Source organism: Spodoptera frugiperda, chromosome 30 (genome assembly GCF_023101765.2).
Source record: "Spodoptera frugiperda isolate SF20-4 chromosome 30, AGI-APGP_CSIRO_Sfru_2.0, whole genome shotgun sequence".
NCBI lineage: Eukaryota > Metazoa > Arthropoda > Insecta > Lepidoptera > Noctuidae > Spodoptera > Spodoptera frugiperda.
In genome coordinates this window covers 3,930,020-3,950,594 of record NC_064241.1, presented here as the reverse complement: position 1 = coordinate 3,950,594, position 20,575 = coordinate 3,930,020, and the positions used below count along the sequence as shown (strand labels likewise).

Below are 20,575 nucleotides of genomic sequence, written 5' to 3'. Positions count from 1 at the left end.
ATCAAAAGGTAAAAGGAACGGCATACAATAAAAATGTAAGTATAATATAATGAAAAAAATACCAACATCCCTAATCCGCTTACCAAAGAGGATAATTTATGACTTTACCATCGAAAATTGTTCGCTATAATAAATAATATCGGTAAAGTATTAGCAGACGACAATACTACGGCACAAAGAATGAGTTAAGGACAAAATGACAAACAAGAATAAAGAAGAGAAAAAAACAGAGCAATCGTGAAAAAATATTGACGCAAGATAAAAGAGTAAACAGCGTTTGAAGAAAAAGGTTTTGCACTAGCTAACGTAGGCAAAGAACTTTTATGTCGACGGCGAAAACGTAAGACCACTAACTCTATTCATAAAAAATCTTATAAGTGTCGATGAACAAAACAACTCGCTTCGTTGCGATCAAGGAGTAGAAAAAGAGCGACTGCTAAGCACTATAGGTCTGGAGTTAAATTAATGTTGAGCAATAACATCAAAATTGTCATTATTTTTGGTCTTAAAATAGTTGTTGAGAGTAACTTCGAAATTTGTTTCTTCAACGGTTTTGCATGCATTTCGTATACCACGCATCTCCTTCATTCATTATATCTGTGGTTTAAGTAATATGGCAACAGATAATGGTCACAAGGGAATTATGATGAAGAAAAGTGAATGCGATGTAAGTCCACTGAAAGCAACCTCTCTGAAGATTAATAGACGTCACAATGGACCAGAGCCTATTTTGGCTATAAAGCCAAATACCACTATAACGCTTGTCTACCAAAAAAGCAGAACACCTCAATGTATGGGGATGACACAGACACATGTCAATATTTACGTCAATCCCGTATAATTTAATTTTCAACTCCCTTGGTAGACAAGCCCTAAGCGCCATTTAGCTAAAGGCTCAGGAAATCAAAATAGAACATCTAGAAACCTAATCGCATGACAACAACCAAGCATAAACGAATAAACTTAGCACAAACAAGGAGCAGAATTGGTAAAGAAAGTTTGCAACTTCGAACGTAAATTCGAACCGAGTTATCGGTCCACAGTCATTCGCGTTAATGAGTTAGGAAGTTACCTGTGGTGTCAGAATTACAAAGTTAACTGTAGAGTACACACTGATGATTTGATCTTAGTTTACAAGTTTATTAGGAACTGTTTCTGGATCAAAGTAAACTGAGTAATGTATGTATTAATTCGCTGTATGATTATATTTGGTTTGGTTTGGAGTTGTTTCCTTATTAGCTTATGTTTGCTCATCATGTGTAATGTTACAGATACATATGTAACGTTAATGGATTAATTTATTAAAATTGTTAGGCACTTTAAAGCTAACTTCAAAATCGACATGTTTGAGCACATCATCAGCTCTTATCCTGTTCAATATAAACTCCACTTCGTTGGCTACTCGTACGATGTGAATAAGTATATTCAAAAATCTAGAATACTTTGTCAACTCTAATGTTTTTAGGGCTATTTGTATTAACAGACAAAGGATACAATAAGACAGAACATAATTTGTATTAGTTCCAGAACTTTCAGAACACTTTAATAACTAACTATAAAACTTAGAACATGACCTCATTTAAAAACAAGCAAATTGACATTTCAAACCAACTACGTATAAAATCAAAACCGTTCGAAAGAATGAAATCGTCTTCAGCAAAAGATTGATTGCTTTTCTGACATCTATTCTTTTATAAATCAAAGTGATGGAACACAGTCTTCGATGGAACTCAAATTATGCTTAGGTAGCAAGTTTAATTAAACAGTCTTCAACAGTCAGAGACCTTTAACGAGACACTCGGGATGTCTAAAGTTCTAAGAAACTTAGTAATAGACACGTACATTGTGGCTAAGTAATTAATTTACCGAGGTGACATTGTTGTTTTCTAACATAAAATAAGTTGAATACATTACACAAAATAAAACCTCGTTCAGTTTAATCCCAGTGTGGTGCAAACAAATGAGAAAAACAAACTTTGGGTTTTAAACAAACAACGTTCTCGTGTATACGAAGTTAGGTGCAAGGGTACGTAATTATGAAGTGTGTCATAATGTTGATGCTGTTAGATATTTTGTCTTGATAAGAACAGTTCATTAAGATGTAACTACACTGGTGTTATAATGAAAATAAGTTTAATTAAGTGTCATTGTCCTACAAAGCTAACTTACTATTTATGTAGTAGCTACCATTATGAATTTGATAAATTTAAGTACGGCGCGACAGACCTAGTGTAATACTTACAAAATATATTTTATGTTAAACAATTTTAATGTGTATGGTGATCAAGAATGTGATATGAATAGAGGTACCAAAAATCTGATTATCTGTCGTCAGAAAAGGAGAAAAATACAGTTACTAAATTTGACCCAAACAAATAACCAGGTCAAGCTAAATAAAACAGTTTAAAAAGTTAGGCAGATATGAAAACTCATACTGTAACTATATTATATGACATTGGTGTTAAAGAGTTTGTTTGATGCAAACAAAACATCAAACAATGTAAGATAGTATATTAATGGTGAAGAAACTTTTAGAAATGAACTAGATTCTGAAGACATTATCAATAACCGTTTTAACTAAAATCATATTAATGGACCCTTCAAAACTTCGTAGGCGTAAGACGTAGGCGAAGCGAATAAACATTAAGCCTGTAATAATCTAGGACTTGTAAGATTTCATCATCAAGTTACGTCTACATAATCCATTTTAATAATTTGCTGGTGGAAAATTATGTTTACACGTGATCATATCTCTTATGGAGTATATTTTGTGACCTAAATACAATAATTTGGAAACAATTTGAAGTTTTAATTTAACTTTGGCGTATATATTTTTTTCTTCAATAGAAGCTAGTTACATATATTTTGCTTTTTACAAACTTTGATTGGTGCCTACTGTGGTAAGAACTGCTTCTGAACAGAAAAAGAGGCCGTTTTATTTTCTGACTCTGATACGTTTAGAGTCTGTTTCAAATTGTCTGATTAATTCTCTTTGATCTTAACATTTCATAAGGAAAATATATGCGCAAAATAATGAAATATTCGGAAACCAATTCTTCAAATAATATCATAAACTACACACACAATTTTCCAACTTCAATGCAATTGCAAACAAATGGAAATTCAGTAGAATTTACAGTATAAAATTGTTTTAAGTCTACGAAGCGAGGCTAGGTACTCTTATATCAAAATTGTGCAACTGAAGAGCTCTCAGGAAAGGTCGTATCTTCACTATTGTTGGACAAATTTCTTCTACTATCTTCCAATAAAATGTTTTTCCATTCATTCGAAGAAATTACTGTTTTGAGTACATTTATTTTGTTCCGTTTCATCATTTTTCTTTCTTTTCTTATTATTTAGTTTTTATCTTATTGTAAGTTCAGGTCGGCACTAAGACTTGACTATAAATACAAAATATAGGAATACTGATTGTTGTAATACTTAACAATATTTTCTTCTTATTTTAGTTTCGTGCCTTTTTTCTTCTTTTCAATCTAATCTTTTAGTTAGAATTAAGATCGTCGGAAAGATTAAGTTCGAGTAAACCGAGACCTGTTTATTTTTATGGGATAGTGTTGATTCTACAAATAGATATTGTTCTGGATTTAGTTGAGGTGTGTGTGAAAGAAATCTTAGAAACATTTCTGACAGTTACTGTCGCAACAGATAACACTAGTTACATGCTTTACCATCTTGCAGAACAGTCAGTAGAACCAAGTCTCCATTACCGTGCACAATGACACTTTTAAACTGACTCCAGGATTCAAAACCGAGGATATGAAGATATTTTTTGTCAGAATGCTTGAAGTTTTGCGAAAGAGATTAATATTACAATAGTAATTAATAATAATTGTCTAGTAAGGTTACACTTAAATCAACGTGCATTTTAATAAAACTCAATCATTTTAGTAAATAATTCTCGATAATATGTGAAAAGTAATAGACACAGTAGAAATATATCTAAATAATAAATGGTTCGCCCACGTTTTTGGACTTTTGTGCTATTTATTTCATTTATACTCTCACCTTGGGGCTTGGCAATTCCATCTGACAATTATTCAGTTTGTTTTCATTAAAATGTGTTTTTATTGCTGCGTCTATACGATCCTTTGGGTACTGTTTATGACTTCTGTGTGTAGATATTAATTACATTTTAGTAGCCTGGGTCATTGAACTCTAAAATTACTGAATAAAATTAGCAATTTTTGTTTTCGCTTACAACATCACTGGTCTATAGAAAGTACTAGCTACTAGCATGCGTGTTTCATAGTTTACGTAATTCATGTTAGTTCTATTTTACTAAGCCTAGTATCAAACACAATATTACCTACACCAAAGTTTCCCAAACTATGGGTCCCAAGTCATTGGTGGGTTACAAGCGTAATTTTTGTGGGCATTGTCTGTAGAAACCAATCGTTCTATTTAAATTCAGCTACGCATTTATAACACCTCTAGTAATGTAAATGTCCCTGGGCGGCATTGATCACTAACCACTTAGGTCTGCTCGCTTACGTCAACAAAAACGTCGCAAAAAAATTATAAAAAGAATAAGTAGGAAGGTATATGTATTGTATTCCTAAAAGTAAGTTTGAAATAAAACTTTGTCTCGGTAACTGACCCCAATCTGATTTGAGATCCTGCCAAGTTAGAGACGAGGTATTTTTGGAGCGTAAGCTTATGTATGAATGGAGTTGTAATCAGATGATGAGATCACTATTTGTAGTATTGTTGTAATATACAACTATAAAAAAGAAATATTAGTTTTCGATATACCTATTTCAAAATTGTTCTAGATATGAATAGAGTGATAGAAAGTTATAAACTTATGACTGTTTGACGAGGAACTCTACCAGTTTCAAGCCATGCATGGGGTAGCAGCGCGACAATCGCCGCGTCGTGTGTTGCGGAATGCTGCTCATGAATATGAGCCTCTAACATGGCTTGAAACTAATCCTGTCCCTCGTCAAACAGTTACGTGAGTAAGCCGATATCATAATAATTAACACATTGAACGTCGTGGTGGTCAAAATTCGACTGTCGTGACCGACTGACAAAATTCCACAGATAACCGCGTTCAAACCAAATTTACTGTATAGATTTTTAGAATATCAATAGGCCAACACTTCCATCGTGAAAAGGTTCAGCTGCTCTATTTTTGGTCCAGTAACCTGTGAAAATATATATGGAGCGGTATTGTCAACAATAGTCAAAAGTCTGTATATACTCGTACATACATATGTATGTTAAAAAAGGTATAGTTGGAAGTTATTCTGAATATTTAACTTGGGAAATTTAAAAAAATAGCAGGTCTGTAGTGTTCTTAACTAGTGCATAGTGTAGTCCAATCACACTAATACGAGTATGATAAATGTGAAAATTTGTTTGGATGGATGTTTTTCCATCAATCATGCTAAAACTACTCAAACCTTTACCACCAGGGATGTGCTATGCCATGTTCAAGTCTATACACATATAGCTTAGTATTAGTGAAAATGGTCACATAGTTTCACATCTTAGCTATTACATCTAGCATAGCTATATAACACATATCTGGTGAAAAAGCGCCCTCAAACTATCAATTCAACTTAAGAACAAAGTCCTTATAAATGTCAACAAGGTAGACCCTGTTCTTGTTCACCGTTACACCCGCGAAAGTGTCCATTTATTTTTTATATACCATTTACTTTTATGTATTGGGCCTTAAATTCTGTGCAGTCAATCTGTTAAGGTTGGTTCATGCATCGCTGGGCTTAACTGGTACCCTTACGTAGGCATACATACCCAAAATTGTATGTTAACGCACTCGTGTGTATTTTCTTTATCGAATCGTAAAATGTTTTTTATTTTTATTCGCTACATCGAAAATTCTAGTTGTTATAATTGCACGTCCATTATTTTCGATCTATTTTTTTTTTTTGGAATTCCGTTTATTGGAAATAGTGATGGACTTTAGTTTTTAAAAGCCTAATGTATGTATCGTTGAATTCAAAATAAAGTAAAAAATTGTAAATAGTTCTTGTCAATAGTCAGATTATTTAGTAGCTGCATGTTTAGATAGTAGTTATGTACTTTTATGTTTTATTTTTTATTGTGAACGTAAGTAATTCCGTTCACTATAATTAAAATAATTACATTTTTCTACTGTAAAGTAAATACTGCATTAATTAAAATACTGTAAAGTAGAAAAATGTAAGTGCTTGCTACAGAAAAACTAACTATTACAAGCTCTTTCACAAAGAAACCGATTAAACCCTAACTCAAATAGTTGATCTAAACTCAGTCTATTTTTAACAAGCACGCGTCTAATTTGGAAAATTCTCATGAACTCACATTAGCAAGTTAATGAAACCACCATCTACGTACGATCAAGTTTTGGTCAAACAAGAAAATGCTTCGCAGTTTTCAAAGCGCACATTCTAAGCAAAGGGAACTTTTCGCTAAAACTTTGACTTTGCAATTTTGTAAGAAAATTCTTTGCGCTTGTAACTTTTCCGCATATTACGGTGTTTTTTTCATAATACACATTGTTTGTTTGCATGTTAATGTAATCGTTTACATTTCACTGAGTATGCTTTGATTATTTTATGTCAAAAACAATATTTTACGTTACAAGTTACCTACACCTTTTTCTAAGAAGTATTTTTTTATTCCACGCCGACTTAATGGTAAGTGGTAAACGTGGTCTATGAACGCTTGCAACACTTTGTATTTTGCTCAAAAGCGCAAGTAGATTAGTTCTTCTAGACGCAGCGTAACTTATCATATTCTCACACTCAAGGCACCACGTGATATGCATCCTATGCAGAATTACACCAATGCAAATAAAAAATCTCACGAAACAGCGCAATGAAAAAGTTAATCTTACAAAATATGGTAAAGAAAGCTGCATTTTACCTGCATATGAACGTAAACTATGCTAAGACTCACAATCTCCAAAAGTGCAATATGCAAAAGAGTGCAAACTCTCCACTTCACTTATTAATATGTATGTTTGTGAAATATGTTTAATAAACTGTAGAAGAAGTTAAAGCACTGAAATATTCATGACAATCGCTAATAAACATATCAAGGAATTCCATTTTAAACTTATAGGTTCGTTGATAATTTAAACTTACTTAATTATGAACAAAAATAAAGTAAAGTCCCCTTCACTATGATGCTACACTCAAAAGAATACCTTCCTACCTTTGAATAAGAACTAAATAATAAACCTCATTATCCGATGAACTATGAAATAGTCCTGAAGAGCTTATTTCGGCACTTGACAATACTCGTCCGTCCTTCTTCAACAATCGTTCAATCATGCCTCCTATTGTCAAAAATTGCCTTTCATACAAAATCATAATTCATATCACAATACCAGAAAATAAGCCCTAAGAAAAATATTTGAAGAAAAGTGATTCCTTTTTGTCGTATTTTTGTGTGACCTTATATTTATTTCCACTTCTTCAACATAACATACATACCATCTGACTTGTTTTTTCCTAAAAAAATCAACTACTATTTCATTCAGTTCATGATATTCACTGTTCTTCCCCCCTAAACCGCAAAACATAGACCCAAACCTAAACTGGTAAAGAACTCATTACGTCACTCTATTTTCGTCACAGTTGATAGACATGGCATACATATTAAACATACATGGCATAGACATATTGAAAACACAATGAGATGAAAGCTAAAACGAACAGCAACAGCTCTTGAACAAATAATTACAAATCATAAAACGATTCCTACGTCAATCACGTCAAAAGTAAACGAGACTATCGATTCAAATGAACCGTTAACAGAGTGCCTAAAAACAGAACAACAAAGGCAAGGATCAAAATAATTAACAATAGACCTCAAATTGTACCCAAAAAGCAATTTCCTTTAGTCTCCATTTAATCCTTTATAACTAACTTAAGATAAACAAAGGTATGTAAGTTACAATCGTGTCTGAACAAAAGGGCTGATGTGGAACCTACATTTAATTATGTATTCAAATACATAAATATGCGGTCACACATTGTAAATGGAGGTTTAAGCGAGGTTTATGTGTGATTACACTTTGGTGACAAAGTTTCTGCGTTGAATAATTGTGATGGATCATTTGACGTAAATTTTGAAGTCACAATGTTCCCAGATGCTTTTGTAAATGGAATTGGAGACAAAGATGGTGTTTTGAATGATGAAGATGGTTTTGGTGAAATTAAAAAGGGTGTTCTGGGTAATTATTTTGTGTAAGGAAGCTTTGAAGAAGGGTGCGAGACAGATGTTCTTCTAATTAGTGTTCTAAATGGGTTAGACGTTCTTAAAAACGGATTGCATTATGTTAGTCACAAAAATGGCAAACTAAAAAATCATAATTTAATAAGTATACGTTCCTTTGTAAAGCCAACCTGTTCTCGTTTCATTATCACATGACAATAAAAGAAGGAATATTTTTATAATAACTGTCAAAATCACGGTTTACTCACGGGACTTAATGGTGAACAGCTCTACTAGTTTCGAGTCACATGTCGACACACACAACGGCGCCGCGTCAGTGCACGCTCATGATGAAGAGTCCCTCTGTGACTCGAAACTAGTAAGGCTTTTCTCCATTAATGTACGTGAGTAAATCGTGATTTTTTTAGTTAGTTTCAAAGAAGAAATAATGTAACTACAAAAAAAGGACTTTAACTAAAAGAAGTACTATAATAAAAATGGACCTAGAGAGACTAGTGTGTGAATAGTGTCCTATATCCTTAGGTCAGGTCTGGGATGGGTTAACAAAACTAATTTATTTACAAAAAGGTCCACCGTTATGCTCTTAACTGACAGTTGGGTGACACAGGTCAAAATGAACAAGGCACTGACGTGACAATTAATGTAACATCATATCCTTAATACCTGGAAGGGATAGGTAGAGGTGAACTTAAGTGAGGTGATGTTAGTATGTCGGTTCTGTGGAATGATACGAATTGGAAGCTTTATAATATTTTATTTCCACATGGAAACTAAACCTAGGCGGGTTAACAGTCGACTTTGTTTTGTTATGAATATCCAGAAACTGAACACATTTATGAACAAACTGAACAATAGAAAACTGTTGAAGGCAAATCCTCCGCTAACATCGGTCACCGGTGACCCCCGTGGCTTTAAAGTGGGGGCAAATTGAGGACTAAGATTACTATTGATTTTATATCTAACTAGCTTCTGCTAGGGGCTTAATCCGCGTTCCCGTGGGATAAAAAGTATCCTATCACTCAAGTCAACTCATACTCTGTCTGTATACCAAATTTCATCAAAATCCGTTCTGTAGTTTCAGCGTGATTGACGGACAACCATCCAAACATCCACTTTCACATTTATAATATTAAGTGTGCTAACTACTTGAAGTTCAGTAAATAAACGTACAACAAAAAGCAATTTCATAATCATTCAATTCCCTAGTCTCCATTATATTCCCGTGCCATAAAGAATATTAAAATAAACGAACAATAGCACGTACATTCATAGTTTCTATTCACATATTGTTATATTTTTCTTCCATACTCTAGTTTTGCAACTAGAGCGCCAAGTAATCTAGAGACATTTCCAGGAGATATTTTTCTCAGATATTTATATACGTACTTGTGGCTCCACGTACCTGGTTTTATAGTCTGAAAAGAAGAAAAAGTTGGAATTAGTTTGATGTAAAGCAATTTAAGTAGGCACATAAAGTTGATACTGTCATTTATTGCTGTAGAAGTTTTAGTGCTAGATAGAAAAGTAGAAATGTACTGATATTCATCTAGTGTTACGAAAGCAGTTTTTAGTTTTAAAAATGTCGGCTTTTTGGTCTTGAATGTGAAATGATCTACTTTGACATAGAATTACAGAATCAGAAACAACATTAAAATTTTACTCAATTTCAATTGAACTAAAACTAAGCTTTCATGAGACATACTAAATCAACTAAGTATATTGAGAAAAACTCTAAGAGTCCTTCTGTGAATCGAAACTAGTAGAGCTCATCTCACTACTATTTGATCAGTAAAAATATATATAAATATACGATATTTTTAAATACAATGGATTTTTGTCAGCGTATTATTTTTTTACCTATATAAATAACCTCAAACTTATCTCCCAATGGGGATAGGCGAATACTGTACAACGCCAATTACTACGAATCGTACTTTGTCACATATATAGAAAGATACTATTTTCTTTGACTCAGTAATTACTCTTTGTCACTAATAGGCTTGAAACAGTTCTAACAATTGCTATCCATACGTAATCCTGTTCACAAGACGATAATCTATCATCCAATTAGCAGTTCAAAGTAATCCAAATAATGAACAACGTGTTATTTTAGCCAATCAACGGTCGACGACTGAATCTATTGATTCGTTAACCAATCAAAGTGGCTCTAATTGCCGTAACGAAAAAAAAAGTGTTGAGAACAAACTTATCAGTCTGTGATGAATAAAGCAAAGTGTGTGTATTTTAAATGAATAATTAATTACCTAGTTTTATCAGAATCAACAAAAAAAAGCATACCGACCGAATTGAGAACTTCCTCCTTTTTGGGAAGTCGGTTATAGTATTTTTTTTATTAGTAAATGATTTAAATTCTGATGGTATAACTCGCCAAATATTCATTCATTCATTCTGGGTACATACCATACATACACAATTCATATGGTAAATGGGTAAATAACACGAAATCCCTTTCGCATTCCAATTCCGACCAATTTTTTTTATTCCTTTATTTTGGTAGGATAACCTCAAAACACACGCAACGGCTTATGCTCTGTTGTTTTAGAATCACAAAGACATTTCTAGATCTGGAGGCCTACTGCGATTCTTCGAAACGTAATTTCGGTATCGAAAGAACGTGTTCCAAACAATATAATTAATTTTTAGACCCTTCCTAGAATAATTTCTAATTTCCATATTTTCCCACGTAAAAAAATACTTGAAAATTTATGTTATAACGAAATTTCGTTTCGAAGAATTGTAGTAGACCTCCGATTTTCAAAATATTCGCGGAAATTAATACTTGGGATTGTTTTATGATTGTTTTGTAAATCTTTCATCTGTAGGCCTTGGGCATAACTTTAGGATTAAAGTTCAGGCTGCTTTCCATACTATTCAATTGAAGGTATGAGGAATTTATAAGTTGGTTCACTTTGATGAAACTGAAATGAGGATTACTAAGGACTGATTTCCTTGGCTTAACCACTTGAAATTCCATTAAATCTAAAGTCATATCATACTTTAACGGCACCGCTCCAACCCATTTTACATCATATGATATAATTCGTAACGTCAATATAAAAAAGGCTGTAAGCGCACCGTCCGCTCGCTGGCAGCGCACGTATAGTGTTTGTCGTACCTACACAAAAAACCGTACGGTTTTCAAAGAAAAAACGCCGTGTCTGAGCCATGCCATGCCCGATTATGTAGATATTGGAATTTCAACTTGAAATAATAAATACAGCATAAAGAAAAGTGTCTTACTAGGTACTTCTAATACCAATATCAAACTGCATACACATGTTATTTTAGAACAGTTTGAGCTAAACGACGTTCATATAAAACTTTTAACTTAAATCGGCTACATTTTAAATAAAAATCCTTGCATTTGAGAAACTGAAAAAGTTATTCCTATGGCAGAAACTGCAAGAAGCAAAATAGACGCAATTTACTTCAATGCTAATTTTGTGCAATTTGCTTTTGCTATCATTCCGTTATTATATTACTTTTAAAAGAACTTACTTATTTAATTCCTTAAGATAATTTATTCAACTGCATTATAAACTGAGAATAACCGCTGTACTCCTCTGAGTAATCATTTAATGACTCTTCATTAAATGATTACTGAACCCAGTCTTTAGCAATTGTTTTCGATACAAAATCGTTTCCTTATTAATATCTCTGAATGTGGCAGTTAATACCATAACTATTTTTTACACTGAGCAGAGACGTGTAACAAGTCTTTAAAAGTTTCACACCTTTTTATAACCAGTATAAAATTAAATTATCACATTGTAATTCAATTTTCTTCAGGGTCCAAAATTTGAAGTGAATTCGGCTAATCAAGTACCCTAGCATCTTGATAACTTCCTACTTCGGTGACAGGTAAAAGCGACCCAAATCAATTGAGATAAGGACGTTAATGAGTAAGCAATTTATTTTCACCATAAAACCTCTTAGGAGCATCTATTCCTACGAAGCATAATTGTTCAGATTTCATTATTCTTCATTACAGACGAGAGAAGAAAATTCGTTGGCTAAAGTAATTATTTTCTATCGTATCCAAAGGTCTCATTGGATGAAAGGAATAAATTAAATTTTGAAGAACTGGACGGCCTCTCGATATTCATAGCATTTATTGGAGACACTTTTCCCTATTAAGCATTTCAATTATATTTTGAAAATGAAATGAAAAATTCTAATTTCATTTCAGCAATGATGGTTACTTTGGAAAATATTTTCGTTCGGTCTTTTAAGATTTTAATGTTTTAAAAGAAAATGTAAATGTGTTTACGGGGACAGAATGCTGCCTCTCAGGAAAACAGGAAATGTTTTTCTTATTTTTAACTTAAAAATAAAATTAAATAACACCTACACATTCATTCATACCTACAAAAAAAATGCCTTTGGAAATACTAGTTGTCCTTATAAATATGCCATTCTAAATAATGCCTTTAAAAGTACTAGTAGCTAGTGTCAAATCGGTCACTGACATGGGATAGTACAATGAATTGAAATTCGGAATTTTATAGTATACACAACTGTGAATTAAAGCCAAATTTTATCACCTCTAAAATAGATAGAATAATGAAACTACACGTAGTTAAGGTAACATGACCCTTATTCAAGTCAACATTTGTGTCAAAACTGAGAATTCGCAGGTGACTTCAGAAAATATTTTCTCTAGCAATATTTTAGTAGGCCATGTGATGTTTAACTTATGAAATGAGAGTGGGACAGCAATCCTTTCAACTGACATTAACTGCTTAAGTCCAACGTCACATTATGCCCAACAATTTTGCGGTGGTGCGGGAAAATATTAAACATTATTACTTGAAAGTTTATTAATATACTCGTACTCGTATTTTAATGCAAATGTAAATGCATTCGGAAACTGTTGAAAACTATATTCAAAGAGATTTTCTATTTAAAAAACTATTCAAACTTCGTAATGCTGAGTTCGGACAACTTGGAATCTGGAATTTTTGCTAGTGTTTAGCATTAGATCATTATTTCTCTACCACATAAACATAAAAAACCCTAAATAAACTTCTCCCACTACGAGACGAGAGTGTCAGACTGTTACTGACCCATTCCTACTCTGCTTTTCTAGCCGGAGCCCCAGTAACTTTCGTCGATTATGCGACCTAACTTTCGTCGTGCGATAAAAAAAATGGTATTACTTATCGGTGTCTGGGATTATCACAGTCACATTGCTTGTTAATTCTGAGCGACATACAGTCCGGTTTATGAGTGAATCAAAGCAACGCAAAATTTTCGCGTAATGTGACGCCAGTCTAAAGACTCAAATTAGTTCCTCGCTAAGCCTACTTAGAGCATGTTAGGACTTTAATTTTAGCCCAGCTGAGACACGACCAGTATAAACCAGCCAACTTTGTGGACTCTCTAACAGGGAAACGGTTCATATTTAATGTAGGCTCGTACTTAGTTACACGGTTATATTTTAATTTCATACCTTTTCTCTAAGGACCCGCGTCAAAGTTTAAGCGACCAAGTTAACATTTTAATGAAACCTACTCCATTGCTGGAAATTCTTTTGGCTGCTAGTTTAGTAGATGCGTAAAATACTCGAGGGCTTTGACTCTAAAATGTGACTCCAAAATTATAAATGTTAATTCTGTCTCAAATCAAAAAGAGAAGGGATAATTAAGTCAAAGTGCAGTTAAACGATAAAATAAATAGTTTTGAAATGTCAACAAAAAAAAATCTGTCAGTCTCTCCACAAGTGAAGCTAGGTGCTTGTTCTAAAAATGTAGCTTTGAATGAAGAAGAACGAGCTAGACACTCCATTCCAATATTAATACATGAAGCAAAAAACCAACCCTATTAATTCAAAACCACACAAAGAACGAAATTAATACAAAACACACTGGACCAGTAAACCTAATTGTAATGAAGTTCAAAACTTAAAATGATGTGTTAAAACAAACTACACCCATTCGCCCATTACTTCGAACTCGCAATACACTTAAAACAATGGCGCTTTGATAGTCCAGACCGCTATTATGTTCCACGTAACCCCTACAATTGATTTCCTAACGTTCCTCTGAAAGCCACATCGTTGTTTTATTTCGTATTTCTTTTCTTTCGTAATTTAGTAGTACGAGTAGCTCTTTGACCGACTCCCTCCATTCGGTTACTAAACTAAGCTTTTCTTTGAAGTCATTAATGATGTGGGTAGTTTCTAAATCTGTTTTGTTTTCATTTTGTAATGGAGCTAATATGGAAAAAGGCTCTGAAATTAAAATATTATATATATAAAATAAAATAATATTTCCTAATAAAAAAGAACTTATTTTTTAGTAGGGCGACACTGGTAATACGCTCTTTTTGTGAAGGTTTGAAATTTCTTGAAGTTTGTATCGGTTCGGAAATACCGCCAATGAAGCTCATTCCACAATTTTGCTGTGCGAGGCAGAAATTTTCAAAAGAAGCGTACAGTTCAATTTCTCTTTTCTATTAACATGTTTTTGATGATTAGCTCACTATTTATTTAATTATTATATTCAGCACTGAAAACACATACATTGAAATAAACAATATCTATGACAGAGATGGTATTTACATTAATTAAAGACATGAACGGCATTTAAATATAATGTGTGTGTAGTTATAGTTAGTATCCATCTTTATACAGTGACAAACATCGAAAATGCATAATTTACATTTAAAACAATGGTAAACAAATAAGGTTACATAATCAAATTCCGATAATAGACGGCCCCAAGTAAACATAAGAACAAATAACCATTTTTGAGAACACTCCAAATGAAATTGCCGGGTTTACCAACCGAAAACAAGTAAAACCGTTAAAGTCCATAAATTTTAATGGAAGCGAAATTTCGAATATAACGCAATAATGTCTTTGAACAATAACATTCGTGTTCCATTAACAGAAACGTTCCTGAATGTCGTTTCGCAAACAACTCTAACATTTACACAGACAACGTCAAACAAAAGTGTACAAAACGTTTGCAGAAACATTATAATATACCTACATACATACATTATTTAAATAAAACTTCTATACATTCACAAAAGTCAAACTGAAGAGTTTCAAAATCGCTGTACTTTTTCGCTTTTCTAGTGTCTTTTATATCCTTGAGTGTCCAAACGAGGATTCCTATTGCTCTCGATAGCTAAACTGTTTGCATGAGCTGTGAATCGCGATAACTATTACTACTGCATGTTAAATTCAATATAAGCAAGTCTGTATCGGTTATTTTTTCAACCTTTTTATGATATAAGCCCGTAAACGAGCAGTAGTTTACAATCTCCTGATAGTAAGCAATCGCCACCGCCCATATACACCCGAAACTCCAGAGGCATTGTCTGCCTTTTGGAGGTTAGGAATTTAAGGGTTGGGCAATCGGGAATAGTGGATAATTGGGCTTCATGCTTGTTCCAAATAATAATATAAACTTGACGGTTAAGTAATGTATTGGCTCAATACATTTCCGGATTCTTAAAGATAGCTTATTTCTTTTCTTAACTGCAATATTTTATAGAAAGACTTCACAAATTGAACGATAAGGGAAGATCCATAATTATACAACACACATCTCTAATAATTGCACTTCTCAAATAACATGTCTAGTAAAATGAAGTCAAATCAGACCAAGGTCATTGCAAGGAATGTCCATCAAATTGACCTTCCAATCATAAACACTAAACAGTCAATGGACTTAATAAGACGAATACAGATAGAGATCTCGTTGCAAATAAAGACGTATCATTTTGCCTGTATCTAGTTATTAAGGGAACGTTATCTGATTGAGATAAATGTGGGCAGAATATTAATGGAAATGTAGGTAGCATTTGTATTCCACACGCGGGTTTATTTACAATCGTGGAAAAACAAACCTAACATAATATGGCTGAAGTTTTTCTTCAAAGGTTCCTGTGGATACCCAGAAGTGTATGTATGAGAAGTAGATCCACTTTTTGCCAGTTATGTAAACAAGCTCTTTAATATTTTAAGTCTGTTCGAGCTTTTTGCTATGGACCAAAACATGGACCAACCAGGCTAATTAAAAATTATTATCAAACCCGGAAATCGGACCTTAGGCTTACGTCTTTATTTTGATTACAATTACAAAATGGAATTTCCAAACCCAAAACCCCAAAACGATTTGAAACGCACCATCAAATTCCCCGTTTCACAAACAACCGAACATTGTCCTTAGAGACCGTTTTAATAATAAATTCGGAACACAACAATAACGAATAAAGAGTTCCAAACGAACCCTAAAATATTAGTAGGTGCTGTTCGCAGTTCGTACGAAGCTTCCGATTCTTTCCCCAAGGCGGGACTATCCGGAGAGATTACCCCGGATTTTTCCCGGTCCAAAAACCGGTAAAGTTGAAAGTTTTGCAACCTATCGAGCTACTTTACTCGAAGTGTGACGGCAAATGTATGTGTTTGGAAACTTTTAAAAAGCTCTTTGTGTGAAAATCTATTGGTCGATGCGTTTCTCTCTTTTGGATTATTTTAACTGCACTTTTGAGTAGAGGAAGCATTCGATTTATCTCGAGTGCAATTTCACTTTGTGGACTTAAAAGATCTGCTGTCATTTGGACCGATTCTCGGCAAAGGCTTGAGTTAATAGTCAAAGGATCTGACTCGAATTTGCTTGTTTTATTGTCACGTTCGGACCTGAAGGGTATAACCATGGGCGTTATAGGTAAGGTGCACGTTTTATATTTAAAGTTAAATGTAGGATACCTTATAAAGTTAAGGTAAATAAATTAATGTTATGAATTATAAATACTTAAAAGTAAAACAATTCTTTCCTTCATAAATTGTAATGCTCATAAAAATGCTATTGACAGAGCATGCCAAGAAGTCAAACGACCATACATGAGAAGCTAATATAAATGAACCGTCCATACTAACACTAATTTAAGTATACATAGCATATCAACCAATGAATGATAAAAAAATACTAATAACTCAGAACATCCTTTAACAATGACGTCAATGACCATCTAGTAGATACCTACTAGTCTCTACAAAGAAAAGTACTTTGATACGTATTTCTTTTATCTGCCCACAGTTGCTTGTAAACTATAGGCCATTACAGTATTGTCTTTACCTTCGACTTATAAACTTTTCAACTGCGACGTGTTTCCACAAGTTCTGCTTACACACAAGATACGATACGAACACAGAATTCTACAAAATCGAGAATTCTAAATGTTAACAATAAACTTCTTGTTCTGTTCAAGTTTGTGCTTTAAGAGATACTAGATTCAGTACAAGTTAGTAGTTGTTTTACTTAAACATTTTGTTAGGTTCTTACGCTCAATTGCTAAATGATACATAAGGTCGATTTTCCACTGGCATGACGATACAGGGATATTAAATTAAAGTCCTTAACATAATATTATTATTCCCGGGTGTTCATTAAAAAAGGTGAGATGTTTTAAGCTTCCAACTAATTTTGTGTTCCCTAAATAAGTGAAGGAATTCTTACGATAACATTTCTTTTTCATAACAAAAATTATAGGCAAATAATGAAAAATAAAACCTAAGTTTGAAATATATATCCACTACATTCTGCTATAAGACTTTATTCAAACAAAAAAAAAATGCGCTTTACCAATCACAATATACAAACATCGCCCAAAAATGCCGACAGCGCTCTCGATCATTATAAAAATTGGTGCGAAATAAGATAGGAGCGAACAATTTTCAACCGAACTTCAACCGAATGATAGCTGTCGAACGAAATTCGATTAACACCTGTGAAAATTCTCAACTTTTTCCGACAACCAGTACGAACTTAATAGAGGTTACCAGCCAACCGTGTTCCTTGTGACTCCTAAAGTACCACGTGGCCTGGAAAATCGAGCGCCCCAACCAATTTTAATTGTTTTGACTTTTTGAATTTCGTAGCCCAATTTTTGCTCCCAACCTTTAAAGTAGAACCCTGCTCTTAATTTGGAAATTGAGTATTCTCCGAACTGCCAATACTGGGTTCAGAAGCATAACATTGTACAATTTTTATGGTGAACTGGAATTGTACTTGGATGTTTCCTCGTATCTATCACTCGAAATGTTTGCAAAACAAATGTTACAAATGGATTACGTGTTCATGAAATCCAGCAGTTTTTAAATTTGTAGTTCTGTGGACATTATTAAGCCTATATCAGAGCCAAAGTTAAGTATACAAATTCTTACATTTCACGTTAGATTCTTTAATATTTTTAAGCAATTCAGTATCGTTATAATCCGAAAATTTCTTTTCATCTCGCTTTTAAAGTTGCTCGAAATAAAATATATCCGTGGAAACATTTTTGATATTAAATTTATATTACTTATTCGAAAAAGTGCTGTGGCGAAACGTTTCTGTCATGGTAGGTCCGTTCGGGTTGGGTGATATGAATTGGAAAAACCTTTTATGAATGAATGGATCCACTTAGATGCGTATATAGTAATGGTTTTCATAGAAATGTGTGAGGATATTTCGTAGTAAATCTAATATTTTCTTTGATCATAATAAATATTATATTGACTGCCTCAGTGAGTTGCAATCACGGTCCTTGAACAAGAGGTCAATTCCACCTTTAGGGACGGTCTATTGATAAGTAGGAAGTCCCTTACTAACTCTGCAAGGAACGATATTCTAAAATCTGCTGCTTTTTTATTGTATAAGCCGGTAAACAAGCAGACGGATCACCTGATGGTAAGCAATCGCCGCCGCCCATGGACACCCGAAACACCAGAGGAGTTACAAGTACATTGCCGGCCTTTTAGGTTTAGAAATTTAAGGGTTGTTGGGGAATGAGAAGATTGGGGAAGGGGGTAATTGGGCCTCCGGTAACCTCACTCACGAGACGAATCACAACGCAAGCGTTATTTCACGTCGGTTTTTTATGAGGCCTTGGTATCACTCCGGTTGAGCCGGCCCATTCGTTGACAGTCAAACATATTTTTTACAAATCGACATCAAAGACTGATCTAAGACTTTAATTATCAATAGTCGTAACATATCTGTGTGTACGTACAACCAGTCACCCAATAAACCAAGTATAGAATCTAACCTCAAAACAAAAAGGAAACGTTTCTGTTCAATATCAATATTCTATTTGTTTCAACACCATCTAAAAACAAACTGCATCCGAAAAGGATTTGGCTTACACGAACAATAAATAATGGAAGTTTTACATTGAACATTTGGTAACGAAATGTGTGTTTTATGTTAAAGGATATGCAGCAATGGATTGTATTGCAAAACTTGGAACACGGAGTTAGCTTTGCAGACGTACGTGCATGAAACTTCGATTACAATTTATGTACTAGGTACAGTTTCTGCAGGTATTTGAAACTGAAGTTTTGTTCGTATTACATCGCAGACATGTTATATCTGTTGTTTTAATATGAGTTAGCAATATTTGCTTATGTAGCTCATTAGTCCAAACACTTAATCTAGATATCAGCAACACCCATTTTCACCAGTTTCTTATGGAGTTCCTTATGTAATAAAGTCAAAGGACCTATTTCCGCGATCAGACACCATACAGATTGTTAAACAAGCCTTTTGAAATATATGTCTTTACCTAATTCAAAACTCAAGAACGAATACTGTATATTTAAGAGTACCTATATTGATAACCCTGGGGATCATGCCATTGTATCTACTTATCAGGTAAATGCAACTCTACCAAGCAGGTAACAAGAAACATGTCTCAAACAGAAGTAATTTATCAAATTCCTTTGAATTGTAAATGAAAGAAAACGCTCACGTGTTATTCAAATACAATGGAAACATACCAGTCAAAATTTACCACAGCATTATGAAAATTCAGTGATCCCGTTACGGTTGGCGACTTTGATACCGATTTAACAAATAACGAAATGCCACAATTCAGAGCAAGGCTAATCCGGCATCCTAATATTAAACGCATAGTTATATGTCTGTAGCATTCCAACGCAAAAATAATTGAACCAATTTTAATGAATCCCTACTTTTTGACAGAAAATTCAGAAACGGAGATCATTAATTGTTAATTACAATAATTTATTTACATAGTCTCCAAATTGTTTTTTCATATTAAAACTCTTCCCTACAATGATTTTATGTGAAGACTACACGGTTAGCGCGGCTGAGCAACGGGCTGCCTGCATAGCGTGTAGCGTGTTCGATTCTCGCACGGAGGAACTCTTTGTGTGTTCCACAAATTATTCTTTCGAGTCCGGGTGCCATGTGTATTTGAACTTGTATGTTTATAAATGCACCTAAAACACGGGGGGAAAAAACCTTATGAGGGGCAACTTTGTCAAAAAAGATAATTGTTAAATGCACTTATCTCTACTGACTTGAATCAGATTTTTTCATTCTTA

General features: G+C 33.6%; 1 protein-coding gene across 4 annotated transcripts in view; it reads right to left on the bottom strand.

Moving 5' to 3' along the window:
- Window positions 1-20,575, bottom strand: part of LOC118269616 (angiotensin-converting enzyme) — a 220,152-nt gene that overhangs the window by 35,890 nt on the left and 163,687 nt on the right. The window contains exon 5 of one of the 4 annotated variants that reach the window (XM_050706773.1): window positions 9,598-9,626. The exons of 2 other annotated variants lie outside the window; for them this stretch is intronic. In XM_050706773.1, the coding sequence (XP_050562730.1) occupies window positions 9,598-9,626 (29 nt within the window). The remainder of the gene's footprint in view (window positions 1-9,597; window positions 9,627-20,575) is intronic. One more of the 4 variants, XM_050706774.1, reaches the window with a different exon arrangement.